The following is a 23,741-nucleotide window of genomic DNA, read 5'->3' on the forward strand; positions in this document are numbered from 1 at the left end:
AAGGCCTGTCCAGAAAAGCATCACAGCCTTATTGCTCTGTCAGGTTGCTTTAGATGAGCAACTATGGAGCATAGATTGTCTCTCCACGAACCGTCTGTTTAATTTGACCCTGGTCATTTTCCGCTTCTTCAACAAATTCATGACACAGGGAACCCTAAGCTAAGACACTTGTCTTCCTTGGTCTTTCCTGTGAGGTAGGAGTAAAATGATTAGGATCCACTGTTAGGTTATTGGTGGACCTGCTTGAAAATGCAAAGAGCTACACAAGCTTTAAAGAGCCTCAGAAAGTCAAACTTGGACCCTACTTACTAAGAAGGGGTTCAAGGATGGTTATTTGAAACTCTAGGTAATAGCAGAGAGCAATTTAACTGATCTCGTAAGCCTCAGTGAACTGAGCAGCCTCCTTTCAATCCTGGCGTGTGGCTTTTAGTGTCATTTGGTTTAATAAGTTATCTGAGAATAAAAAATAAAAATCAGCAAACTACAGTGTAGGAAAGTTGGCCTATCTAAATAACAAAGAAACTGATTTTAGAGGGCCTGAAAAGACACATTTCTTTATGATTAGCTCTGCTAACATTTTTTGTTCTTCACAGAGGAGTAAGTGTTAAATGGCTCTGTGACAAATAGATCACAGGGAACCAATCTTGGTAGATTATTCGGGGGTTTTGTTCATTTATGTGCAATGCTTAAAAGTTTTTATGTAGCTGTCATTGTTTAAAACTAATTATAGCCAGGTGCTAACTCATCTTACCTGGGTATTTCATCCAGTTCAGAACATCTAAATGAAGTCTTTCTTTCCAATGATAAGAGAATTTTAGTGACATCAGTTAATTAAATAATTGTAATTCAACTTGAACAAAGAAATGATGGGCATGAAGACAAATATTAACACACCAAGGTTATGCTAATGGGTTAAATTTACTTAAGCAATAGAACATCACAAGAGAAAATCCCCAATGCAGTAAGAAAATAAATAAATATAACATCAAAATTTTAGTATCTAGATATTTCTCCATTTCTCTGGTTAGATGACATATTGGAGGTGAATGTGACAGGTATATATAACAAATTTTTTTAAAACCCTGATTTTTGACAACAGAGAAGATCAAGTTTATATACTTTTTTGTCACATGAAATTTGCTACATTATTAGTCAGGTCAAACTGTAATGGATCCATTTTAATTCTGGGTATTGATGACCTTAAATGAAGCTTACAGGGACATCTTTATGTGCACGAATGAGATGTTCTGATAATTGAGGGCAGCTATGGTGACAGCATTAATTAGGCAGGCCTGTTGAACACTCACCTGAAAGCTGCTGACGGCTGCTCTGTGATTTATCCGGCATCCGTTGTCACAGATTGTTGCCTTTATACCTTGAAAGAACAATGTTAATCTGTTAAGATCCTCTGGTTGCTATATCCCCCCGTACATGGAGCCTGTCGTGTTTCAGTGAACCAGGAGCGAGAGATGCGTGGTTCACCCTTGTGGCATTTGGCAGATGACAGACTACCACACAGTTCAAAAACATTTATTTATTTTTTTGTTTAATGCCAATTTCAGATATTCTGTCATGTTTTATTTCCCCACAAATCATCAAAGTAGCTCAAGAAATTCAGCAATTTTCATATCTACTTTCTCTCCCAGACTGATTTTTGTACTTCAGATGGGTGTAGAAACGATCTGTTGTGTTGTGTTCCCATGTTTTATCAAGAAAATATGCTCACTATTGATATATCAATAAATTAAACCTTACATGGGAACTATAAATATATCCAACATAGCAAAGAATTGAGCTTGCTGCCTCACAGTCCAGACAGAAGCTCTGGAGTCAGACTTCCCGGGTCCAGATACAGGCACCACAATAGGCCGGCTGTGTGACGGTAGGAGGTTGTTTTACCTCTCTGTTCCTCTTTCATCACCTGTAAATTGGGAATAATGATAGTAATGTATATCTCCTGGAATTGTTATAAAACTTAAAAGAGTTAATGAACATAAAGTTCTTAGAACAGTCCCTAGCACAGAGTAGGTACTTAACAAGTGTTAGCTATTATTATTGTGGAACGTGCTAAGGAAGAGAACCTCATTTAAACTCGATCTCCTAGGCCTTGGGAACACTACTGTGTAGTTCCATAGTTTTATCATTAGCCCTCGATTTATGAAATATGGGACAAAGAACACCAGGATTGTGTAGAAGAGGAGGATTGCTCATTTCAACAAACATAATATCAATTTTCAGGCGGAAAAATTCTCTTACCTAATAAATCCGCACTGTGTTCCCTTGCAGAATTTCACAGCATTGTAAACCTCTCACAGACATGCTTGGAGAAGTGATCTGGTTTATATAGCATACTATAAGAAACAAAAAATGACCAGAGTGGCTATGAAATAGAATAATCTTTCCTAATTTTTAGTTTCCTGCTCTCCCCACCTTGTCCCACCTTCACCTCACACAGGCACCCGCTGGAGAAAAAAGTCCCAGGGCAAACCCTGGCCTGCGGCCGGTTACCCTTGTGACACAGAGCAAGTTCTGCATAACCCTCCATCCCCTCACCTGTAAAATGGAAATACTAATTATCCACCTTACATACGTACATACAAGAACTGTCACAGGGAAAGTGGACTTTGACACAAACCGTACATTTGTGCACAGGTGCTGACTAAATGAAAGAGTACATTTAACAGTTGAGGGAACAAACTTAGACCTTGTAGCCTGGGGTCAATCAATGATCAACTTTGATTTGAAGGCAGAGGAGATAATACCATGTGTGTGAGCCTCTTGCTGAAATGGCAGAAGAGCCTGGCCTCTGTGGGGAAGCTGAGATGAGGTGCACTGAATCAGACAGGAAGGAAATGATTGCAGTGACTGGGGTGTGGGCTACGGTGGGGTTCAAGTAGACCACACTCTGACGGCTATGACGAGGTTAGAGAAACATAGGTGAACATTGGAATTTCCAAGTAAAGACAGTACTACTTATTCTTTCAGCAAGTGCTTGAGGTCCTACTTTGTGCTCAGTTCACAGGATCCTATGTCTCTTCCATCTAATAAATTTTGACATTTGGATGTTTGACTATAGTGACAATTAAAATGGACACACATGCCACCACCACCACCAGCAGCAGCCTAAGCCTCCAAATAGGGACTGTGACCACCTACTAACAACCACTCTTATCCTTCCTTTGATTTGGATAAATTCCTTAAATGGCCCTCTTTTTGCACATGTGCCTTTTCACTGCAGCGTGTTGGGTATGGTATTTAGATGTAGAATGTGATTAGTCATTTTCTGTGGCCTTAGAATAGGCATAGTTTTAAGCACAGTTGTCAGGGCTGACTGTGGCTCATACCCTCAACTAGAGATTCAAGAGAATCAAGAATCAAGATTCTTGCAGTTGCAAAAATCACACTGCTTCGGTCCATTGTAGCGGTTCTCTGTGAGAAGTGGAACTCTGAGCACCCCCAAGTGTAAAAATCCCCACCAAGGGAAACTGATATGTTTGGGGAATCCAAGTTAACTCTAGTAAGAGGCCAGTTTTAGCTGGAGAGGCACGAGCATAGTGAATATTGGACATAACATGCTGAAATATTGCTCCCAGTTTTACTGTTTTGTGTTTCATGTCGTGCTCTGTGCATGTTCCGAGGATTACTGTTTGCTCATAGAGAGATCATTCAGTTGTACACATACACGTCCTTGCACGGCATCGGGAGTTGGACATGGAAACACCAGCGTGGTGTTTCTGGAGCCCAGCTGTCTCAACCATACTTGGAAGCATATTGCAGTGTTTTTCCTGGTTGAGTTTGGTTTGCTGCCAATGATATGGAATCGGCTTGAGAATATTTTATAATACCCTAAATTTTATAGTGACTTTCTGTCAAATGAAGGCACCTGCATGTTTTATCTCTCCAGATGTCCTCGCTAAATGCACAGGGACAAATAGCAGTCCCATTGTCACTCATGGGGAACTCCAGTTAATCAGGGTGAGGAACTAGAGTGATGATTCAGCTGGAGCATGGGGCAGTTTGAGCACCATGTCACCACGTGTGTCAGCAAATGGTGACCTTGTTGGATGATTCTTAACTTAGCTCAAGATCACTCACTGTATCAGGAGTGGTTTTAAAGCCAGGTGTATTCTCAAATACCTTGCCACTGCAATCCGTGCCTTTTACACAGCTATATTTACAAATTTTAATCTGATAAGATAAATTTTCCCTTTTATAGTCAGATTGTGAGTGCAGCTCAGAAGAGAAGACCAGATGGCAAAGCATAAACTTTATCCACATTGTGCGCGGCCATAATCTCTTCCATGAGCTAGAGCAGCGAGGGAGAAATATGATCAGTAAAGGAGTTTTAGAGACTTTTCTCAGTAATTTATTTACCTCTAACATGACTATGAAAAAAGGAAATCCTTCTGCCTAGAGGACTGATGAATGATATCGTGTGGCTTTCATTAACTAACATAATTGTCAGTCACCAATTTTCACCGTGAGATCCGCGCGTGTGTGATGTCAAGCTTTTAAAAGGCTTTATGCAGGGAAGACATTACCGGGACCACAGCTGAAAGCTCCCTGTTATTAGATAATATTTTGCAGGTTTCCTGTTTAATTTGTTCAGTGTGTTGAGGCTCTTCAGATTAGCTACATAGTCAAACACGGAGAGTAATGATATGAGCTAACTTTGATTTGTCAGGTCCTTTAAAGAACAGAAAGCATGACTTATCTAGTGTCACATGCTATCAGCATATCTCGGCAGCTTACACACGTGAAAACTTGTTTCCTGTTCTTAACAATTCAGTACAGTACTTGACAGAGTCACACTGAATATATTTTTTAAAAAGTGCACAGTGGATGATTAAACAAGAGGATTGTTGAGATGAATGTTTCTTCTTAAAAATGCCATTTTCTTTTATGACAAATACCCATTAAATTATTAGAATAAATGAGCATATCACCTTAAATTTTTGTGTGGTCAGAATGTAAAATAAATATCTTTGCATTAGGGCCATGATCATCTTTTCCCTATGGTTATTTTTTTTTTTTAATATTTTTTATTGATTTTAGAGAGAGAGGAAAGGAGAGGGAGAGAAAAACATTGATGAGAGAGAACCATTAATGGGTGCCTCCTGCACGCCCCCTTCTGAGGGTCAAGCCAGCAACCCAGTCACGTGCCCTGACCGGAATCGAACCCGAGACCTCTTGGTACATGGGGTGATGCTCAACCAACTGAGCCACACTGGCCAGGGCACTGCTATGATTTTTTTCCTATATCGTGTGACATATCAAATAAGAAAGGTAGAAGTGCAAAAACAGACTTTTTAAGTATACCTAGTATACCTACCTGCATTGAGTTAGAGTCAGAAGAGTATGTTTGTGATCTTTTAAAAGCCTGCAATATACACTTAGAGCCTGTAAAAAGTGCCTGTGAAGTGTGTGGCATTGCTCTCAGGGCTTTTGAGTTTCTATTTTAAAAGGCTGCTCTTCTTTGCACTTTACTGTCTGCCTCTGTTGATGCATTTCTAAGGGTGTGGATATGTTCATATTACTGTCAAGCAAGTTCAAAATAGATTTAGGCAGAGACTGCTTAAAACTTGCTGTTTCATTAAATTATTTCAGGGTGTGGAGCTACTGCCTCTCCAGAAACACATTGAAAGCAAAATTATGAACTGTGGTAGACCAAATACGATGAAATCATGCCAAAGAGTCACAGAACACTTACTGCATTTGAACATTAACTTCGCCTTGTGTTTGCCTTCAACCAATTTTTAATTAACAGACCATTTATTCTTAGACGAGAATTGAAAGGCAAGTAAAAATTTTTTGCAGTTTTAAAATCCAAGTACTCAATTAAAAAAAAAATGACCCCAAGTTTAGGAACTACCATGGCCTTCCAAAGTTCTACCTGAGTATTAGAAAGTACTTGGTAGTGTAGATTTTTTCCATGAAAGAAGTGAGATTATTTCATGTGAATAAACCATATATCTAAAGAAGCACATATACTTTTAAAATATATTCTATGAATATATAGTTATTATTTTATAATCTATTGAAAGAAAATGCACCCTATTGAAAATTGTCTTATTATGGATAGATGAGGGGAAAAACAAGCATACAAACCACATATGTTCAATAATGGTTTGCATTTTTGTCAAGAATCTATGAAATATTTCAGGGGTATTCCATCAGTGTAGTTATGTGAGAAGACAGGGTAATTCATGTTATTGCCAATTCTCCAGCATCCTTGAATTTGGGCTCCACCAGAAATGTGTGAGGAACCTTATATGGTATTTCTCTAGTAGGTTCCACTGACATCAGATCACCCATGGGCTGAGCATGCAGCTGTGTGGCTCTGTTGGTGGTACACAGATTTTTTTCTATATTTTTGCCGTGGAAGATCTTGAGTTAACTCCTTAAAAGAGCTATTCTCGCCCGTCCGGGCGTGGCTCAGCGGTTGAGTGTCGACCTAGGATCCAGGCGATCAGGGTTCGATTCCCGGTCAGGGCACATGCCCGTGTTGAGGGCTCGATCAATGACTCATCATTGATGTTTCTATCTCTGTCTCTCCCTCTCCTTTCCTCTCTCTGAAATCAATAAAGATATAGTTAAAAAAATTAATTAATTAAGTAAGTAAGTAATTAAAAAAAAAAAAAGCTATTCTCTGAAAAGCTCATGTCCTTGCGTGGTAGATGGTTTTCCCTGAAGGCCATGGCAGGGGCAATTATTACCAGTGGACTTCTAGGGATACAAAGTCAGAGTAGCTGGGAGCTTCTGCATTTTGACAGACTTGAAACTATGTGCAAGAGAGAGAAACTCAGGCTGGTCAGTAGAGAGATCCTTGAACCCCAAACATCAAGAAATGTTTATACATTAGGGTCAGCTTAAGGAGTAGATATTTTAGCTAAGAAGGGCCTTATATCCTAAAGTACCTGCCTCATTACATCACAGACCCTCTCTTAAGGATAAAGGATGTACCGGTCTTTGCACATGAACCCCAAAGGGAAGGTTAGATATTGACCTGCCAGATGAGAGAGTGTTGTCTTCCCACCAAAGGACCTAGTAGGATTGGAACTCCAAAGTCATGGTTATGAGGGTGAACCATATGGGGATTTCAGTGCCATACCACTCACAGATTTTAAATGGAGACATAATCTTAAGAGCTACATTTGTGAATTATAACACAAATATTTCCAAGACTCTTCCTCATGACTGAAAACTTAACCAAGACTTTAAAAGTACTTAATGTAAGCCGGAGCCCTTTATTCAATGGCAGAAAGACCAGATATAAAAGGCAGGGGGCGGGGAAAAGAGAAATCAAGGCTCCTTTTTCTCTGTGTGTATTTTCTTATTTGCTGAATCATTTGAAATTTAGTTGTAAACGTCATGACATTTCACTCCTAAATACTTCAGCAGATACCACGTAAGAACAGAACATTCTTCTGTATAACCACAGTGCAGTAATCGCACTTGAGGAATCTAATTTTGATACAATACTTTTATGTTCTCCCAAGAGTCCCAATAATGTCCTTTATAACTACTTTTCCCCATAAAGCAAGACCCAGTCAGGAGCTACACATTGCATTTATTTGTCACATCTCCTTCATCTCCTTAAATCTAGATCAGCTTCACAGTCTTCTTTTGTCATTTGTGACACTGACATTTTTGAAGTCCAGACCAGTTGTTTTGTAGATTGTCCCTCAATTTGAATTTGTCCAATTGTTTCCTCACATTTAAAATAAAGATTCTTAATAAAGAAACAAGAAATAAGTAAATAAGAACAGGAGGGTGGGAGATGAGAAAAAGGAAAGAAAAAGAGATGCAAATGACATGAAAATTATTTATTCAAACCAAAGTAAACTAGCCTAGTTAATTTGCATTCAGACTATATTGATAAGCACATGTATGGAGTAGGCAAGGGAGCAAACCTTGAGAGTTTTGGTTGGGGCCAGTTTTTAAAAAAATGAAACTAGTTCTTTTACTCTGCATGTAAAATAATGAGGTGATTAATTTTTCTTAACATATGTAAAGCACTTTCTTGGTGTCATTCAGCTCCCCCAGATTTGTTTCTTTAAAACCCTTCACCAGGCTTGCAAAATTGAAAATGATCTTAGAGAGCTTATAAGAGTGTACAGACACTACTGCAGACTGATGAGAATTTAGTCTGTTTTTAAAAACCTCCAAAACAGAGATTCGTGGACCCCACCTTAAAACGAAGGCTCCTGTGAAATCTGTTCAGGGAGTAAATCTTATTTTCAAGCTGTCAGACAAAACCGTGAGGTATTGAAGGCTCCAGACAGCTAAGATAAGTTTTCTGACTTGTCACTGTGTCTCCACACGGAGTCCCTGCTCCACCTCGTGTCCTGGCCTCCAAACAAATACAAGGGGGACGTGTAACCGCAGGAGCACTGCTGAGAAATCACAGCGCTCAAGTGGCTTTCGCTGTAATGTACTGGAACCCTTATATGCTCACTCCTGACATTTTTTTTTATTGACTTGGTCAGGGCAGAGTTGTAGAAAAGCAAGCATGGCCTGAGTAGGAGCGATACTCTGCCCCTGTCTGACGGGGCTCTGACTGCTGTCCTGGGAGCCTTGATGGCCGTCCCCAGGGAGTGAGTAACTGGGCCCTGGATCAGGGAAGCGCAATCTCATTTGCCTGCATTTATTTTTTCTGGGACTTGCTTTTGATTCCTGAACTTGAGCAGAAGTAGCTTTGTAGTTGGCTTTCCTAAGACACGGCGGAAACAGAATTGTTGAGATCTCTATACCCACAACATGGGTTATTACGTGGAATTTTGTGTGCAGAGGAAAATCCATTCATCAGTCCTTTCTTTTAAACTGTTTTATTATGAAAAAGTTGGAATGTTATGTAGAATCGTGTAACAAAGCACCATGTGTATCTATTGCCTCACTTCTACCATCATCAGCTCCTTGGGAAATTTGTTTCCTTTTTATGCCTACCTGTTCCCTAGCACCATTTTATTTTGAAGCAAATCTCAGGTATTATAACATTTTGTCCATAAATATTTCAGTAGGGAGGAGATTCTCTCTTAAGCAGTCTTGCTTAAACTAAGAATTAGGTATGTAGGTGTTCAGTGTAAGGCATTCTACAAGTTAGTGCACGATTTGAGATTTACAAGAGCTAAGCGCAGCCTCAGTGATAATTTGGTGTGCGTGCGGTGGTCATCTGGGATGGTCAGACTTTGTCTAATGGGACAGCACCTGTTGGTCCAATTAAAGACTGATGTCACCAAAGAATTTCCGTCTTGAGGAAAGGAGCTTTGTTAAGATTTGTGGGTTCTGTTTGTTCTTTGGGCCACCTCTGGCGACAGGATACTCTAACTCTGATTGTCCAGGAGGTTGTAGGCGTGGAGAGGTCAGTCACCTGCCTGTCTCTGAAATTCAGCTTCCCCACTTAAATAATGGGCATGGTGCCCGCCGCAGCTGGGCACAGAACTGTGACAGGGGCCTGCTGTGATCTGGGACGCAGCATGCCCGGTCACACATTCTCCTTCGGGATCTGTAATGGTATCAGAGAATGTAAATATGGAAGCAACTGTCTAGAGTGTTTTTAAAGGGTTTTATAATCTGGGCCCTCTTTTCCCCGAGTATATTATGTTTGGGCATTTTGTTCTTCAAGGTGAGACACATTTTGGCTAACCCCCCCCACCCCATGTCTGTTTCTTTCTCGGATAGTAAAACCTTTGGGAATGGTGTATTGACCGGACTCACCCCAAATTAATGTTTCTCCTTGAAAGGTTACCAGGTGATCAGAACTTTCTTTTTCTTTCTCTTTTCAGCCTTGCCTCTCCGACTGAAAGAGATGAAAAGCCAGGAGTCCGCGGCAGGCTCTAGACTGGTGCTTCGGTGTGAGACCAGCTCCGAGTATTCCGCGCTCAGATTCAAGTGGTTCAAGAACGGGAGCGAGTTAAACCGCAAGAACAAGCCGCAGAACGTGAAGATACAGAAGAGGCCCGGGTAAGCTGACCGCGAAGCAGCAGGAGCAATACCGATGAGCTGAGATACAGAAATGACCCGCGGCCTAGCCCCGGCGGGTGGCTCAGTGGGTCGGGGCGTCCTCTCGTACATCCAAAGGTTTCGGGTTCGATTCCTGGTCAGGGCCTGTACCTAGGTTGCAGGTTTGATCCCTGGTTGGGGAGTTATGGGGGTGGAGGGGTGGGGGCAACCGATCAGTGCTTCCCTCTCCCTTTCCCTCTCTCTAAAAATCAATAAACGTATCTTTGGGTGAGCATAATAAAATAATACTGTAAAGTGCTGCGGTGTTTTCTACGTAATATTTTTTATTACGATATTCCCGTAGGTAGTAAGGGCAGTTGGACTCTACATGGTACGTGTATAATTTTGTGAAGCGGTGTGCCTTTCCTTGAGTCACACAACCAGTAAGACTAAGCTGGAACACAAACCTGTTTCTTGGATTTCTTAATGCCTCCTTCCTTCTTTCAAAATGGAAAGCATACATGTTTAATACCATGTGCATGTGGGGAGGGGAGGGGAGGAGATAGAGTGAATGAATTGAAAAAATAAGTATGATTTTTATAGAGAAGTTAAGAAATACTTTTAGATGGATTTTGGTGTCTGTTTTGTTTTTCATCCAATAGACAAGTTAGTAGAAATTAAGTCATCTGCACATGCAGAGTGATGTCTCATTCATTCCCATGGGGCTGTCAAATGATAGCAATGACCTTTCAGTGCCTGTGAAAGGGTTTATGCTAGAACTGTGGAGAAATGGAAGAATCATAGGTCGACATCTTTACACGTAGGGGTCATCAGATGGTATAGAGACGATCTAGTTCTGACTTCTAAAAAGCAGGCATTCCTTTGATACTGTGAGAAACACTGTTGGCCTGGGGAGCTGCAAGACTGGTAAGCAGCTCATCTACTTACAAATGGTGATCTTTTTAAAAAAGTATTAGTTATATTGAGGTAAATCCTACTGTATCACAAGTCAAGATTTAATTAGGGAGATGAAATATCCAGCACATCATATCAGACAATGAAACTAAGTGCTAAGTTGTAGGTTACTGACACTAAGTGGCATGGTTGTTGAAAAGAGGGGGAGACCCTGAGAGCTCAGGAGTAGCTGCGGGGAGTGTAGATTTGACTCTGCTGAAGGGAGAGAGGCCCCTCCGGCTGGGTGGGTGAGGTGGGGTGAGCGATTGGGGGGCAGAACAGGAATCACAGTCACTAGCAGGTCCTGTTAAGATGCCAGGCAGATTGGAGCGTGGACAGGTGGGTAGGGATGTTGCCCTTTATTGTTCAAATTGCTGTGTGTCAGACCCTGTGCTAGATGCTGGCTACGCAGAAGTGAGCAAGACATGCTCTCTGCTCTTCAGAGGCTTGGTCTAGGTGGGAGAGAAATGTAAACAGTCAGTTTTAAATGGAACACCCAGTTTTAAATTGTACGATAGTAGCCGTGAGATGCTGTAGAAAGAGGCTAACACAGATTGGGGGGGGGGTACCCAGTCAGGGACAGTGGCTTCCTAGAAAGAACTGAGGGGGAAGGGAGGGAGGAGAGGTTTACCCAGGCTGCAGGAACAGAACAAAGCGTCTGCAGACTGCAAGTATCAATCTGACGATGCCTAGAGAGAAGTAAATGAAGTTGGGTGGGTAAAGTGAAAATAAGGAACAAAACAACTGAGCTGCTTAGAATAAACAGTTTTGAAAGAGTATATTCTTTTTTTTTTTTTTTTTTTGCCTTAAAGAGGCATTTTGTTACATGGCTTGGATGACATATAAAAGCATCATTAGTATTCAGAAAAGCATATTCGTATTGGCTCCATAGGTCCAGACAGCTAAGAGCACTGTCTACATATTAATAAAATCCCATTATACCAGATAGGTCAATATTCAGAAATGGCTTCTTTTAAACAATAGCCTTGCTGGAAAGATTTAAATGGAAAAAAAAGCGTTTTATTGAAGTTATATAACTGTAACTTACTGTAAGAAAGACATTTAACGTATTTGATCTTCTGAAAATAAAAGATTTTGAAGTGCCCAGCTTATCAGTTTTCTGAATTGGGTATGTGGTCACTTCTGAAGTTGTATCTTTTTAAAAAATTAGTGTGTCACCTTTTTTTAAGCATAAAGGAGGAAACTGAATCTAAATGCAATTAACATTTGCAAAGTGCTCTGTTATTTCAAGTTGTCTTGTAAATATAAGAGGATGAATGCTGTTATTATTATATCCACTTAAAATTAAGATCCTGAGAATGAAGGAAGTTGTTTCTTCCTGTCAATCTCAGGTTAATTAATGGTAAAACCTGGGTTTGAAATTGGTCTGACTCCCTGTCAGGAGTCTTTTCACAAATGCTTGTGATTTTTCATCTACAGTGAAGTCGCAACACAAGGCTAAGGACGTGTGTAGGCTTAGAGTGAAGTCTTTAATAAAAACATTCTTATTTTTCAGCTTTATCTACATATGTATAATGTTTTCATTACCAATATATTCAAAATGTTAATAGTTTGCGATGGTTACTTGGTTACTTGACTTAAACTTTATCTTACTACACTTGATCTTAGCAAAAAGGCCGAGAAGCAATGAACTTTATCTTTAAACTGTGATCACCAAGCAGAGGTGAATTTTAGTGTGAGGTGTAAGGTTTCCCTGGGATTCTCTTTATTGAAGTAAAACATTGACTCTTTTCCAGTCCTTAGTCTAAGGTTTCTTTTTCACATCTTAGAATCGAGATTGTTCATAGCAGCCGGAATTTCCTTCTAATCCCTTAGTGTTATGAAAAGCTTTCAAACCAATATGCAGTTTCTATTATTTTGTAAAGTCTTATCGCCCTCCTGCCCCTGCTCCTACTAATACACTGCATTCCTACATGTTCTTCCTATGATTTTGAGTTTACGTTTGAGCCTTTGTTTGTTTTATTTGGCCAAGCAATGTGTGGGACCAATTAGAAGAAATGGAAACTGCCCCAGTGGTATGTGTCCGCTGATTCCTTTGTTCTTGTTTCCTTTGCCCGGTGAATGATTTTGATGCAGAAAACTGGTTAAAGAGCTTGGTGAGTGGCAGATTCACGTACGAGGCTGTCAGACTGGCCTCATTTCAATATCGGTTCTATATGGAAGGCTAACTGCCTACTGCTTGTGTATGGCACACACTTTCGGATGCCCTTAATGTTGTCGTAGCTCTTCATTTCTCCTCTTACATATTTTAATTTTGTTTAAAATGGGCTCTACTTCTTTGGTTACAGTTTTTTTAAAAAAATTTAAATTATTTCTTCTGTTGTTGGTTTTTTTTTTTCTCTATAATAGAAAAACTTAATATGTATTCCCTTCTCCTTTTAGCTTAGCAGCTCAGGAGGTCATTTTAACTTCATACGTAAGAAACTCTCAAATTCCTTTCGTGTGAAACGGGAACACCAAGTGCCTATTTCATACAGTTTATGTGAGGCATTTGGTGCAGTGCCTGGTTCTATAGAGTGTAATAATCGCCTGTGAAGCCCTTCCCCCTCCTTATTACTGGCACTTCTGCAGTATCTGAAGCTGTGTTGACACACACATGCACACACGCAGAGTTCATATGTGATTCCTTAGAGATCAGAGGAATGGAATTACATAAACTGATCCCTCTATTAAGTTGTCTGGCATGTCAACTGTAGTGGAAGAATCACGCTAAATAAGACAAATGAGAGAGTAGCTGCTGGAACCATGAGTCCTCTTGTCAGTGAGCCCTTACTGAAGGAACATAGTTTGCATTTTGATATAAAAGAAGAAAAAGAAATTAATATTTAGAATTTTCTTTTATAGATCAGTTTGTACTAATTTATTTTTACATTGTATTACTTTTTCTGATTTCAAAAGTAGTGTATGCTCATTATAAAAATTTAAACATTGCAAGAATGTAGAATGCAGTTATGATAACAGCTAGCATGTATCAGGAGTTTACCCTATTTGAAGCATTGTTTTAAGCATTTTTTATAAATGAACTCTTTTAATACTTTTAGAAAATGAAAATCCACCAAAACTTCAACCTCTCCCAGATTCCCAGATAACTTATTAATTAAAGAGCAAAAAGTTAATTTTATGATTGGAAGGGAATTTCAGTAATTTTCTCAAGTTAACATCCTTCCTATAAACCATGCATGGTAGTCTGTTGAGGGTAAAGCAAGGCCATTGTATCTATATTTATCAAAGCTCCAAATTGTTGCAATATAACATTTTCAAGAAATATTTGTTTATTTCCATTCTTTTGCCACAGTGCTTCCCATTCCTATTCTAGAACCCACGGATTGAAGAATCTCAGTTTAAATATATTATTAGATTAGTGTTCAAAAAGGCCCTAATAATGAGTACCTAGATCAGTGATTTACCCATTGATTTCCTAGAGAATCTTGTTTCTTTTGGATTACCAAACGGGTTGCCAACCTCCTTGACTTGAACACTTTCTCTCTTTTAACATAGTTTTAAGTATGAGGCACCAATTTAAGATTTCATTTTTAAACAAGATTCTTTTTTTTGTTTTCAAAAGTAGTTGAAACCCCTGATCTAGTTTAATCTTTCTCTGCATACAGATATTCTTGTTAAGAGTGTGTTTGACACGTGGTTATGCAGACTTCAATCTTTCCAGAAAAGAGAACTTAACCTTTCATGAGACACCCAATTCATTTTTTTAAGACTATCATTTAAAGTATGCCTTCTTGCCCAGCCAGCATGGCTCAGTGGTTGAGGATCAACCTATGAACCAAGGGGTCACAGTTTGATTCCCAGTCAAGGCTCATGCCCAGGTTGTGGGCTTTATCCCCAGTAGGGGGCGTGCAGGAGGCAGCCAATCAATGACTCTCATCATTGATGTTCTCTCTTTCCCTCCTCCTTCTTTCTCTGAAATCAATTTTTTAAAATTTTAAATAAATAAAAATATATATATATGCCTTCTTTTCCTCTAAGATGTAATTCTTCTTCAAGAATTTCTCCAAATAATGTCCTTTTCTAGATGACAGCCTTGAAAAATATTAAAATACCTACCTATACCTTGTTCATAACTGCCTGCCAGTAAGACCTGTGTTTCTTTAACAGAATCTTCTCTATGCCCTATTCAATTCTGATCACCCTCTTCTAAAGTCCTCTAGTTATTGATATTTTTCACCAAATGACACTTCAGAACATAATTCAGTATTCTAGATGAGATCCGGCCTGTGAACAGTGTATTGAGAATTTTATCTAATTTGATTTATGCTGTTTTTGACCAAACATTGCATACGTGTGTTTTTTTCTTTTAATAATTGTTTAAAATGGAGTAATGTTAAATGCATGACTAGCTGAAATCCTTTTTTCTGTGTATATTGTTGTCAAAAGACCTCTCTTCCAGCCTGTATTTCTGCTACTGATTTTTGAACCTGAATGTATTTGTTAGGCTTATCTTGATTAAATTGTGAATCTTGGTCTTGGCCCATTGATGTTCCGTGCTAGAATTCCTAAGGGTGTTTTCTACAGAAAGGATTCCTTAGCCACAAATCATGCCTGCTTTAGAAATTCACAGTACATATTTGCATAAAAACAACGAAGAAGTACTGTTGTAAAGAAATCTCTTTATCTTTCTTTAATGCAACATTTATCTGAGCATAGAAAAAATCTTTTTTCCAGTTCTCTCTCTTTTTTAAGCATAACACATATTTACGTGACTTGGAATAGTGTTCCAGGAAACACTGCCCAGGTCTATTGGGAGAATTTTTATTTTAAGAACTATCCCTTTAAGATTATGTTAACTATAAATTTGATTACCATGTTTCTTATAGTTTGATAAAGTTCAATAGTTAAAATAATAATGGCACAGAGTCAAGAAAGAAGTCTATATATCATAAAGACTGTTCCTAGATTTATATAAATAGGACAGAAGTGTTCTTAAAATTATCATAATCTTAGGGTGTTGTACATTCTTGGGCTGTTGTTTTAGTAATCTTATTTCAGAGTTTTGGGGCTTGAAAAAAATTAGTATTATCTTATTTTAGGAATTCACTTTTTCTTCTGTGTTGAAAACCAAGATACTATTCCCCATCCTGACATTCTTAATAATTTACCTATCAATTATTGTTAGTGGTTCCATGGTCATAAATGAAAATTCTTTCAGCTAAGTATGTTATTTTGGGATGGGCGAGCTTATTGTAACACTGATTCTATCATTTCTCATAGTGTCTGTCATGAAGAACATTTGTCATATATGAACAAATTATACAAATAGCTAATAATCCATTTAAAAAGCACTAGATTTGAAACCTCAAACAAGGCTTAAATGTTATCAGAATCTGACAGGGGGGTGAATATCCTAATATTGTTGTAAAAGCTATTACATTTTATTATCAAATCTCAATAATAAATCTGCTTGCCAGGGTATTTGCCATCCAAATGATCTGTTTTGGTTTATAAGGATATACTTCAGGGAAACTTTTCTATGAATAACCTCTCTGATTAATATGTGAATATCCCTGTATAAATGGCCGTTGGGTCATCTTCTCCATACATAGATAAACAAGGTTGTTATTATATTAGGTTCATTTTTTAATCAACATTGTTCTGTAGACCATTATTTTCAAGAAATATTAACATATAAGCCATGTGAATGACAAGGATTTCATGGTCAAATAAATTTGAGAGAAGCTAAATAATATATCTCCCTCTTGGCGAGTCAGAATACATTAGCATATTAAAGACTGAGAAATCATGTCGGATTTACAAAACAGCAAAAGAAAGCCTGTTTTCGTTTAACCTACCGTCTTCCAGACTTATTTGAGCATAGTGCACTTTATTTGGTTTTGTTTTCTCAGATTTATCTGTTGACATTGTTCTGAGTTACAGCTAATGAAGCTGATTTTTCAGGCCACATGTTGCTTTGGCTATTGCTGCCCTTGATCTGGAAACCTCTGACTGCCTCTGCCCTCTGGATATCGCCTCCCCCTTTCCTACCGGGTACAGCCACCAGTGGGAACATGATGTGTTGCAGAGAGCTTAAGAGGGAACATCCAAATATTTTCTTCATCTATTCACACATTTATCTAATGATGTCGGAGGATGCACCAAGGGCAGAGCGGTGATGCCCAGAAGTTTAAATTACAGACTCTCCCTTTAAAGCGTGTGTGCTAACTTGAGAGACAAGACGTGTTGAGAGCACTCTGAGGATCATGAGAGAGGTACTCAAAGCTCAGAATTTAGACCAAGGAGAGAGCAGCTCCAGCTACGTGATCATGGAAGTCTTGATGAAGGAGTTGGCGCTTGAGATGGTTCTTCCATGATCATGTCAGCTAATATCTTGATGGTTAGAATTGTGGGTTTCCCACTCCAAGAGGAAGAAAGGACACATGCAGGAGCACCAGGATGGAAGACCATCAGGCTGACATGCGGAACTGGGCGCGTGGTTCAGTTTGCTAGACTGGAAGAGAATACTAGGAATTACATTTGGAATAATTGCTCTAACTTAATAATATTATATGACAAAGGACCAGAAAATTCACCAAAAAAACTGGAAGGTGTAATTTATGGGAGATTTGCATATAACCCTGAATTGCTATCTTTGCTCCCTGCCTTCTTTCTCCCTGCTGTCCTCCTCTCAAGAGCCCAGGCAGCCAGTACCAGGCTTGAGTATATAAGGATGCTTTTAAAAGGCTTTGTATTATAACACTCACCTAATCCTATTAAAATATAGTTACAGAAAAAAATGAAATAAAATAAAAGATTTTAGTAAATGATGAGCCGATCACAGTATTTCCGAGTTTTTAAATAAGAGACTGCTTAAGTTATAAGCTATGTGCAATAGTAAAACATAGACTGATGCATTCACAATGCTGCCCATGTTCAAAAAGAGTGCCAGACATTGATTTCATGGGCAGAGCTTATAAAAGTGAGTGCTATTGTTGCATGAATATATATTTGAACATTAAGAACCATTTGTGTGGTACTGGGCTCCTAGCCATGAGGGTCTTGAAGGAAGAGCAGTTTCCTTTCTTTTGGAACTGATAAACCCTTTTCATTCAAAGTTAAAATGATTCCTGATGTTACTCTACAAGAAAAGAAATGCAGAGCATTTTAATCTAGTCTAGCCTTAAGCGTCTGACCTTACCAAGTTTGTAAGAAATGATTTTACACTTCTTTTACTTTCCTAAACCCTAGTGGCTGGCGACATTTAGAAATAGGAGGGAAAGAAAATTTACCAGTTGGGTTGAGAGAAAAATCTGAGGCATAACGGTGGTGGTAGCGGAAGAAAAAGAAAAATTAGAGAAAATTTCTTTTAAATTCCTGATCTGGGAGATAAAATTAAGACTATATCCATGGTATAACTTAAGTGCGATATGTCTCACTTTTACTCTTGGTAAAATCATGCATGTACTGGAAAGCTGTGTTTTAATTGGCGAGTATAGAGTGGAGAGGGAGAGACTGAGAACTCTGAAACGACAGTGAAATATATTTTGATGATCATTGTATTTCTGTGAAATAAACTTACACCACTTTTGTCCTGATTTTATAGGAAGTCAGAACTTCGCATAAACAAAGCATCACTGGCTGATTCTGGAGAATATATGTGCCAAGTGATCAGCAAATTAGGAAATGACAGCGCCTCTGCCAATATCACCATTGTGGACTCAAATGGTAAGAGACGCCCTACTGCATTCTATTTCTCAGTCGGTAAGAGGGGTAATCAAGATATGCGGTAAGACTTGTAATAAATTGGTGTATTAAATCTCATTATGAATAAATTTTAAAAAATTTATGTATCTTGTATGTCCTTCAGAAAGCTCTCCAAGACTCCCCAAGGTAATATAGACTTGAAATATACATAGATTAAAAAAAAATAATTTGATAAGTTCATGAATGGCAGAGACAGGATTGGTCTCTACAAGAAAAAAGTTGTACTTTCCCTTAAGTTAGTCAGGAAAGGCGGTCAAGACTTTGGCTTTATCAACAACAGAATATGTGTGTGTGTGTATATATATATGTGTGTGTGCATTTATTATAGAACATATATGTATATACAGAATTTATGTATATTGTATATATTTACATACATGTATATTATGTATCAATATATGTACATTGTGTGTTTAAACAATATAATCTTGACTCAGTCTTGGCAAACTTGGCAATTTTTATGTGCCTAGATGTACTCTTAGTACATCTGGCTTTAGGTAGTAGAAAGTTAGGCCATTCAGTATTTTTCTTTGTTTGTTTGTTGGCCTATTAATTCTGAAGTTAGGAGAGTCGAGGGAAAGCATTTTTTACTCTCTATATAAGCTTCAGCCTCTGCTTTCCTGAAAACAGTGCCCGGAGATATTTGTTAAACAAATGAGTGGTTTGTTACCACCTCCTCTCTGACAGTTTCTCTGAGATACCTGAGGAAACAGAGACCAGCAGCTAGTAGCTCTCTGTTCATGACACCCCAGTACTCTACCATTGGATGGAGTCATCTATAGAAGCTGGCAGTGAGTGTCTAAATCTCTTGAAATAATAATATGCTATTTCAAAACCTTTGGAGCTTCTTTTGTTTTCTGAATGTGGCACTTCACTACTCACAAGCCTGTCGCCTGTGATGAAACCAAGCCTCCTGGCACTGCTTCTAGGTGATAGATGACAAAGCGTGTCCACTGCAAAGGCCTGATCTCTTAAAATGATAACGTAAAACTGCTAGTCCAGCAGGGAAGAGTAAAAGTCACTTTCAGGATCAACTCCATAGGAGACTGATATATGTAGTTGTGTCAGGTGACTTAATAGGATAGATAGGAGTGAGATAAAAATATGGAAGGGTTAGGAAAATCCAGGTCAATTCTCAGTCTTCTCAGGGCTTCCTAACAACTGCTCCATTGCAGTGAAATCAAAGTTCATCACTTTCATTTTAAATACCTCCCTCCACAGAGAGTAAAGGAGACAGTGGAAAGTAGTTTCCATTAGTATTTTTAGGAGCGGTGGTTATGATTTAAAAATGTAAAAGCCACTTAAAATGTAAATAAGGAAATATAACATCTCTTTACTTTTTAGTCAGCACTGGTTAAACAATAGATTTTTGCTAGTATTTTTATCCCATGTGGAATTTTATAAGATGCTGCTTGAAACACAAATTCATAAATTAATTTCAGTGGCTTATTTTTTTTCTTCCTATCATACCATGTCTAGTAGCTGGTTCTCAGTTTGTCACTGGCTTGATTCAATGTGTCTCCTCATGGTAAACGCTATTGAATTATGATTTGACAGTTAGAATAGATTTGTGTAGCTGTGCGTACCATAAAGTCCCAAGGAAATCAAATTAGAGTAAGTGCCATGGTCTCCCTGAGTGCTGACAGTGGCATTATATGGATTATTCCGTGTTTTCTGTTTTACTGGATTAAGCAATGAATTATTTAACGCTATATTTTTTTCTGGAAAAAAATGTATAGGATTCCTTTTTTATTTATTTAGAGGATGCCAAAAGTTGGGAAATATGGCTTTTCACATTTCTCTCATAGGAGAAACAACATTTGTGCATATTCATTCAAAACTGGTTTTGATTTTCAATATATGTTATTGACCAATCATAATGTAGAGAAATGAAAGCAGGTATGTTTTGGATAATAAATCTTTTTGACCTGACTAGAACAAAGGGAAGGTCATGGAATATTATAAGAAGGTCATCCTTAACCACCTAAAATTCTTCAGGGAGTGGGTTTTCATTGGTTTATTTAAAGTATCAAGCATCTGAAGGAGAGCAAAGACTCTCAATTGCAATGAGAGGTGGTCTTGTTTTTGTTTTCTCCTTAGAACATTAGGAAAAGTTCATCCTTATGTAGTCCTCTCATTGTGTTAAAAAGAAATGGAGACTTAGACTGTGTCTTAGGACAGACACATTCAGGATCAGAAGATATTTACTAGCAGAAGGGGACATGACCCCGATCCCTTTCATTCCTGGTCCTGTGTAGCTCACTCTCTACCTGACTGTGTGTTTGCCAGTGTTTTAGGTAAATTCTTTGGCTTATAAAGAATAAAAACTGAAGGGATGGTGTGAGGCATAAGGAGAAAGAGATTCCCTGGGGGAGAAGTAGAGCTTCATTATCACTGGGCCTCAAGGAGATGGAACTGAACTCAGGCATCTCTAAGAATTTCAACCCAGGGAGTTTGTGGCCTTCTCTGTCTCTGCCTTTCGTGTGCCTCAGATACTTCTCGACTCATCCGCCGTCTCTTGTATCCTCTCATGTCTCCTGCCGTCAACTGTGCTTCATGATTCTAAACTCCACCCTGGTCATGATCCCTCCTGGCCACCTTCTTCCTCATGGCTCTTTTTAAGGCATTCTGCCAGTTTTAACTCCTGCCTGATTGTTTCCCTGGCTCCCAAATTAAACTTCCCATAGCGAGACTCTGACCGGCAGAGCTTATTGCACCAGCCCACCTGGAAAAAGCTAGAAAGCTTGCAGACCGTGTGCCCTCGCGTGAGGTGGCACCAGGGCCTCAGCCCAGGAGAGCAGAGCAGGAATCGAGGGTCACCCCTGTCTCAGAGCAACGGGGGGGGCGGGTGCAGCTCATCGGAGCCACTGGTTTGGCCAGGGCTGAGGCCAGTGCCCTGTGTGAACGGGGGAGACTCTTCTCACTGGTTAGGGAGCAATCAAAAGAAACAAACGTAGTTTTCTGATCTTTCACCCTCTCCCACTGCTCTCTTCAGCTCAAGGCTGGTTATCACAGAAGTCAGCTTGGGCCTGAGCTCTGTGGGGCGCTGGATTTCTGTTGTTCATCCCTGTCTCCCTAGGAATCTGGGCAAAGGTTGTAGAGAAACACTCTTTTAGAGAGAAAAAGAACACTCTGGTGTGGTTGTGAACTGCCACGTGGCTACGCCCTCTCTTCCTAATGTACACTTGCTGTTGACTTGGGCTGACAGAGTGGAAATCTCAAGAATTTCTTTTTCTGTGGGGTCCTAGGAGAAAGGCTGAGAGGTATGAATGTTATCAAAATATTATATAGAACTCCCTTGAGATTTTAATTTATGCTTCTACAAGATATCAGTAATTTTGTTTATTTTGGGCTGTCTTAGTTCCCTCTCCCATATTTCTAATAAGTCCACAACGATGCATTGATCATTCCTTTGCAGGTAGCCTTGATGAGAGATCCTGGTATGTTGCTGGAGCCAGTCACCCCAGTTCCATCCTACGCAAAAGATTCCTTGTGATTTACTTAAATTCGCACACTGCTCTATTCTTTCAGCCAATGTGTTTAGGATATATTTTGGTATAATATTCTAGGAAGGATGGCAGGGGTTAGGAGAAGACATGTAGGAAGTCTGTTTTCTTCCCAGAAAAAAAGAAAAAAATGTAGCAAGATGACCTTACTATGTGACATTATGTTAAATCCTATTAAGATAGTTCTATAACTATTAAAGTTAAATTAGCATATCATAAAAGTCTTCTATTCAACATTCAGAACTTTCTGCAATGAAACTCGTTGTTTAAATCTACTTAGGTTAACAGCTAAATGAAATGATTAAAAAAAAAACTAAGAAATTCCCCTTGAATCATTTTATGCTTGAGAGAAACAATGACCATATTTCCATTATTTTCAAGCATTTAGAAAATAATATACATGTAACCAATCAGTTTGTTAAGCTATATTTTAAAAACTTATATGTTCTCTGCCTTTCTAATGCCTTTTAATTCCTACCCTATTTGGAAAAAAAGGTTTTGTCATACAGTAGACAGATCTAAACCTATGGAAGCTGCTAATTACTTCTGGGATTATGCAAATTTAACACAGTCCAGTTGAGTTTTCATATAAAGAAGGATCTCAGAGAAAGTCATCATTACATGATGGATACAAGTGGATTCCTTTTACAAATGCAAATATAGCAGCTTACAAGGTCATCTGCACTGTGCTTACAAAGCTCACACTGTAGGTTTATGTTTATTTTATTTAACTGGGATTTTGTATAGGAAACTTTAATTTAGCAATTAATTCTTAGCTAAGAAGCTCTATGAAAACTCTTGGGCATCAGACTAGGGAAGAGAACCTAGCTGGTTTTCAAATTAATTAAATACTGCTGCCTTTTAAAAGATTAACACAGGAAAATATATAACTCATCAATCATGTCTTCTACTAGGTTTTCTTCTTTTTTAATCAGAAGAATAATTATTTGAGTGAGATTCAAGATCCCATAGGAGCAAATGGGCTCACAGCAATAAAACAGCTGTTTCATTTACGATGAGCAGAAAAATATTATTTCTATGAAATTTGATTAATACATCAATTGGTCCTTTAAAAAAACTGTCTCATGTGGGTAATGGGCTTAGCCTCACCCTTTCTCCCAAGTTGACAATGCTGTTGCAAATGTTGTGGTATTGGTGAACAACCTATAGTTATACAGAGAAGCATATAAAATATGTTCAATATTGGTAGAGCAGTCTCCATTTATGGCATACCGTGTAGGAGTCCCGAGGAGGCTAATATGAGTGGAATAGAGTTGTCTTTTTAATGCATAGTATCTATCTTGTCTACACCATTTATTAACTTCAAAATTTCCCAGTTGCTTTAAAGTAAGTGCTCATTATGAGCAAGAATTCAGACCCTCCAAGTTGTTCCTGAAGTTACCTTTACCAGAGCTAATACATGGGTGCCCATCTTAAATATTTAAAAAGGAGACTTGATCACATGTTTTGTATGCATGACAATGCCTGTAATTTTAGACTAACAGTCACATAATTTGATGTTTAAATGCACACAGAAATATCCTATATATGTTTGTATACATATGAATATGTGTATTTTGCTAAATAGTTGTATTTATTATATTATGC

General features: G+C 38.6%; 1 protein-coding gene across 2 annotated transcripts in view; it reads left to right on the forward strand.

Moving 5' to 3' along the window:
* Window positions 1–23,741, forward strand: part of NRG1 (neuregulin 1) — an 889,211-nt gene that overhangs the window by 724,310 nt on the left and 141,160 nt on the right. For both annotated transcript variants that reach the window (XM_087814157.1, XM_087814158.1), the window contains exons 2-3: window positions 9,786–9,963; window positions 18,467–18,588. In XM_087814157.1, the coding sequence (XP_087670283.1) occupies window positions 9,786–9,963; window positions 18,467–18,588 (300 nt within the window). The remainder of the gene's footprint in view (window positions 1–9,785; window positions 9,964–18,466; window positions 18,589–23,741) is intronic.

Source organism: Miniopterus natalensis, chromosome 2, assembly GCF_054644295.1.
Source record: "Miniopterus natalensis isolate mMinNat1 chromosome 2, mMinNat1.hap1, whole genome shotgun sequence".
NCBI classification, from domain to species: Eukaryota; Metazoa; Chordata; class Mammalia; order Chiroptera; family Miniopteridae; genus Miniopterus; species Miniopterus natalensis.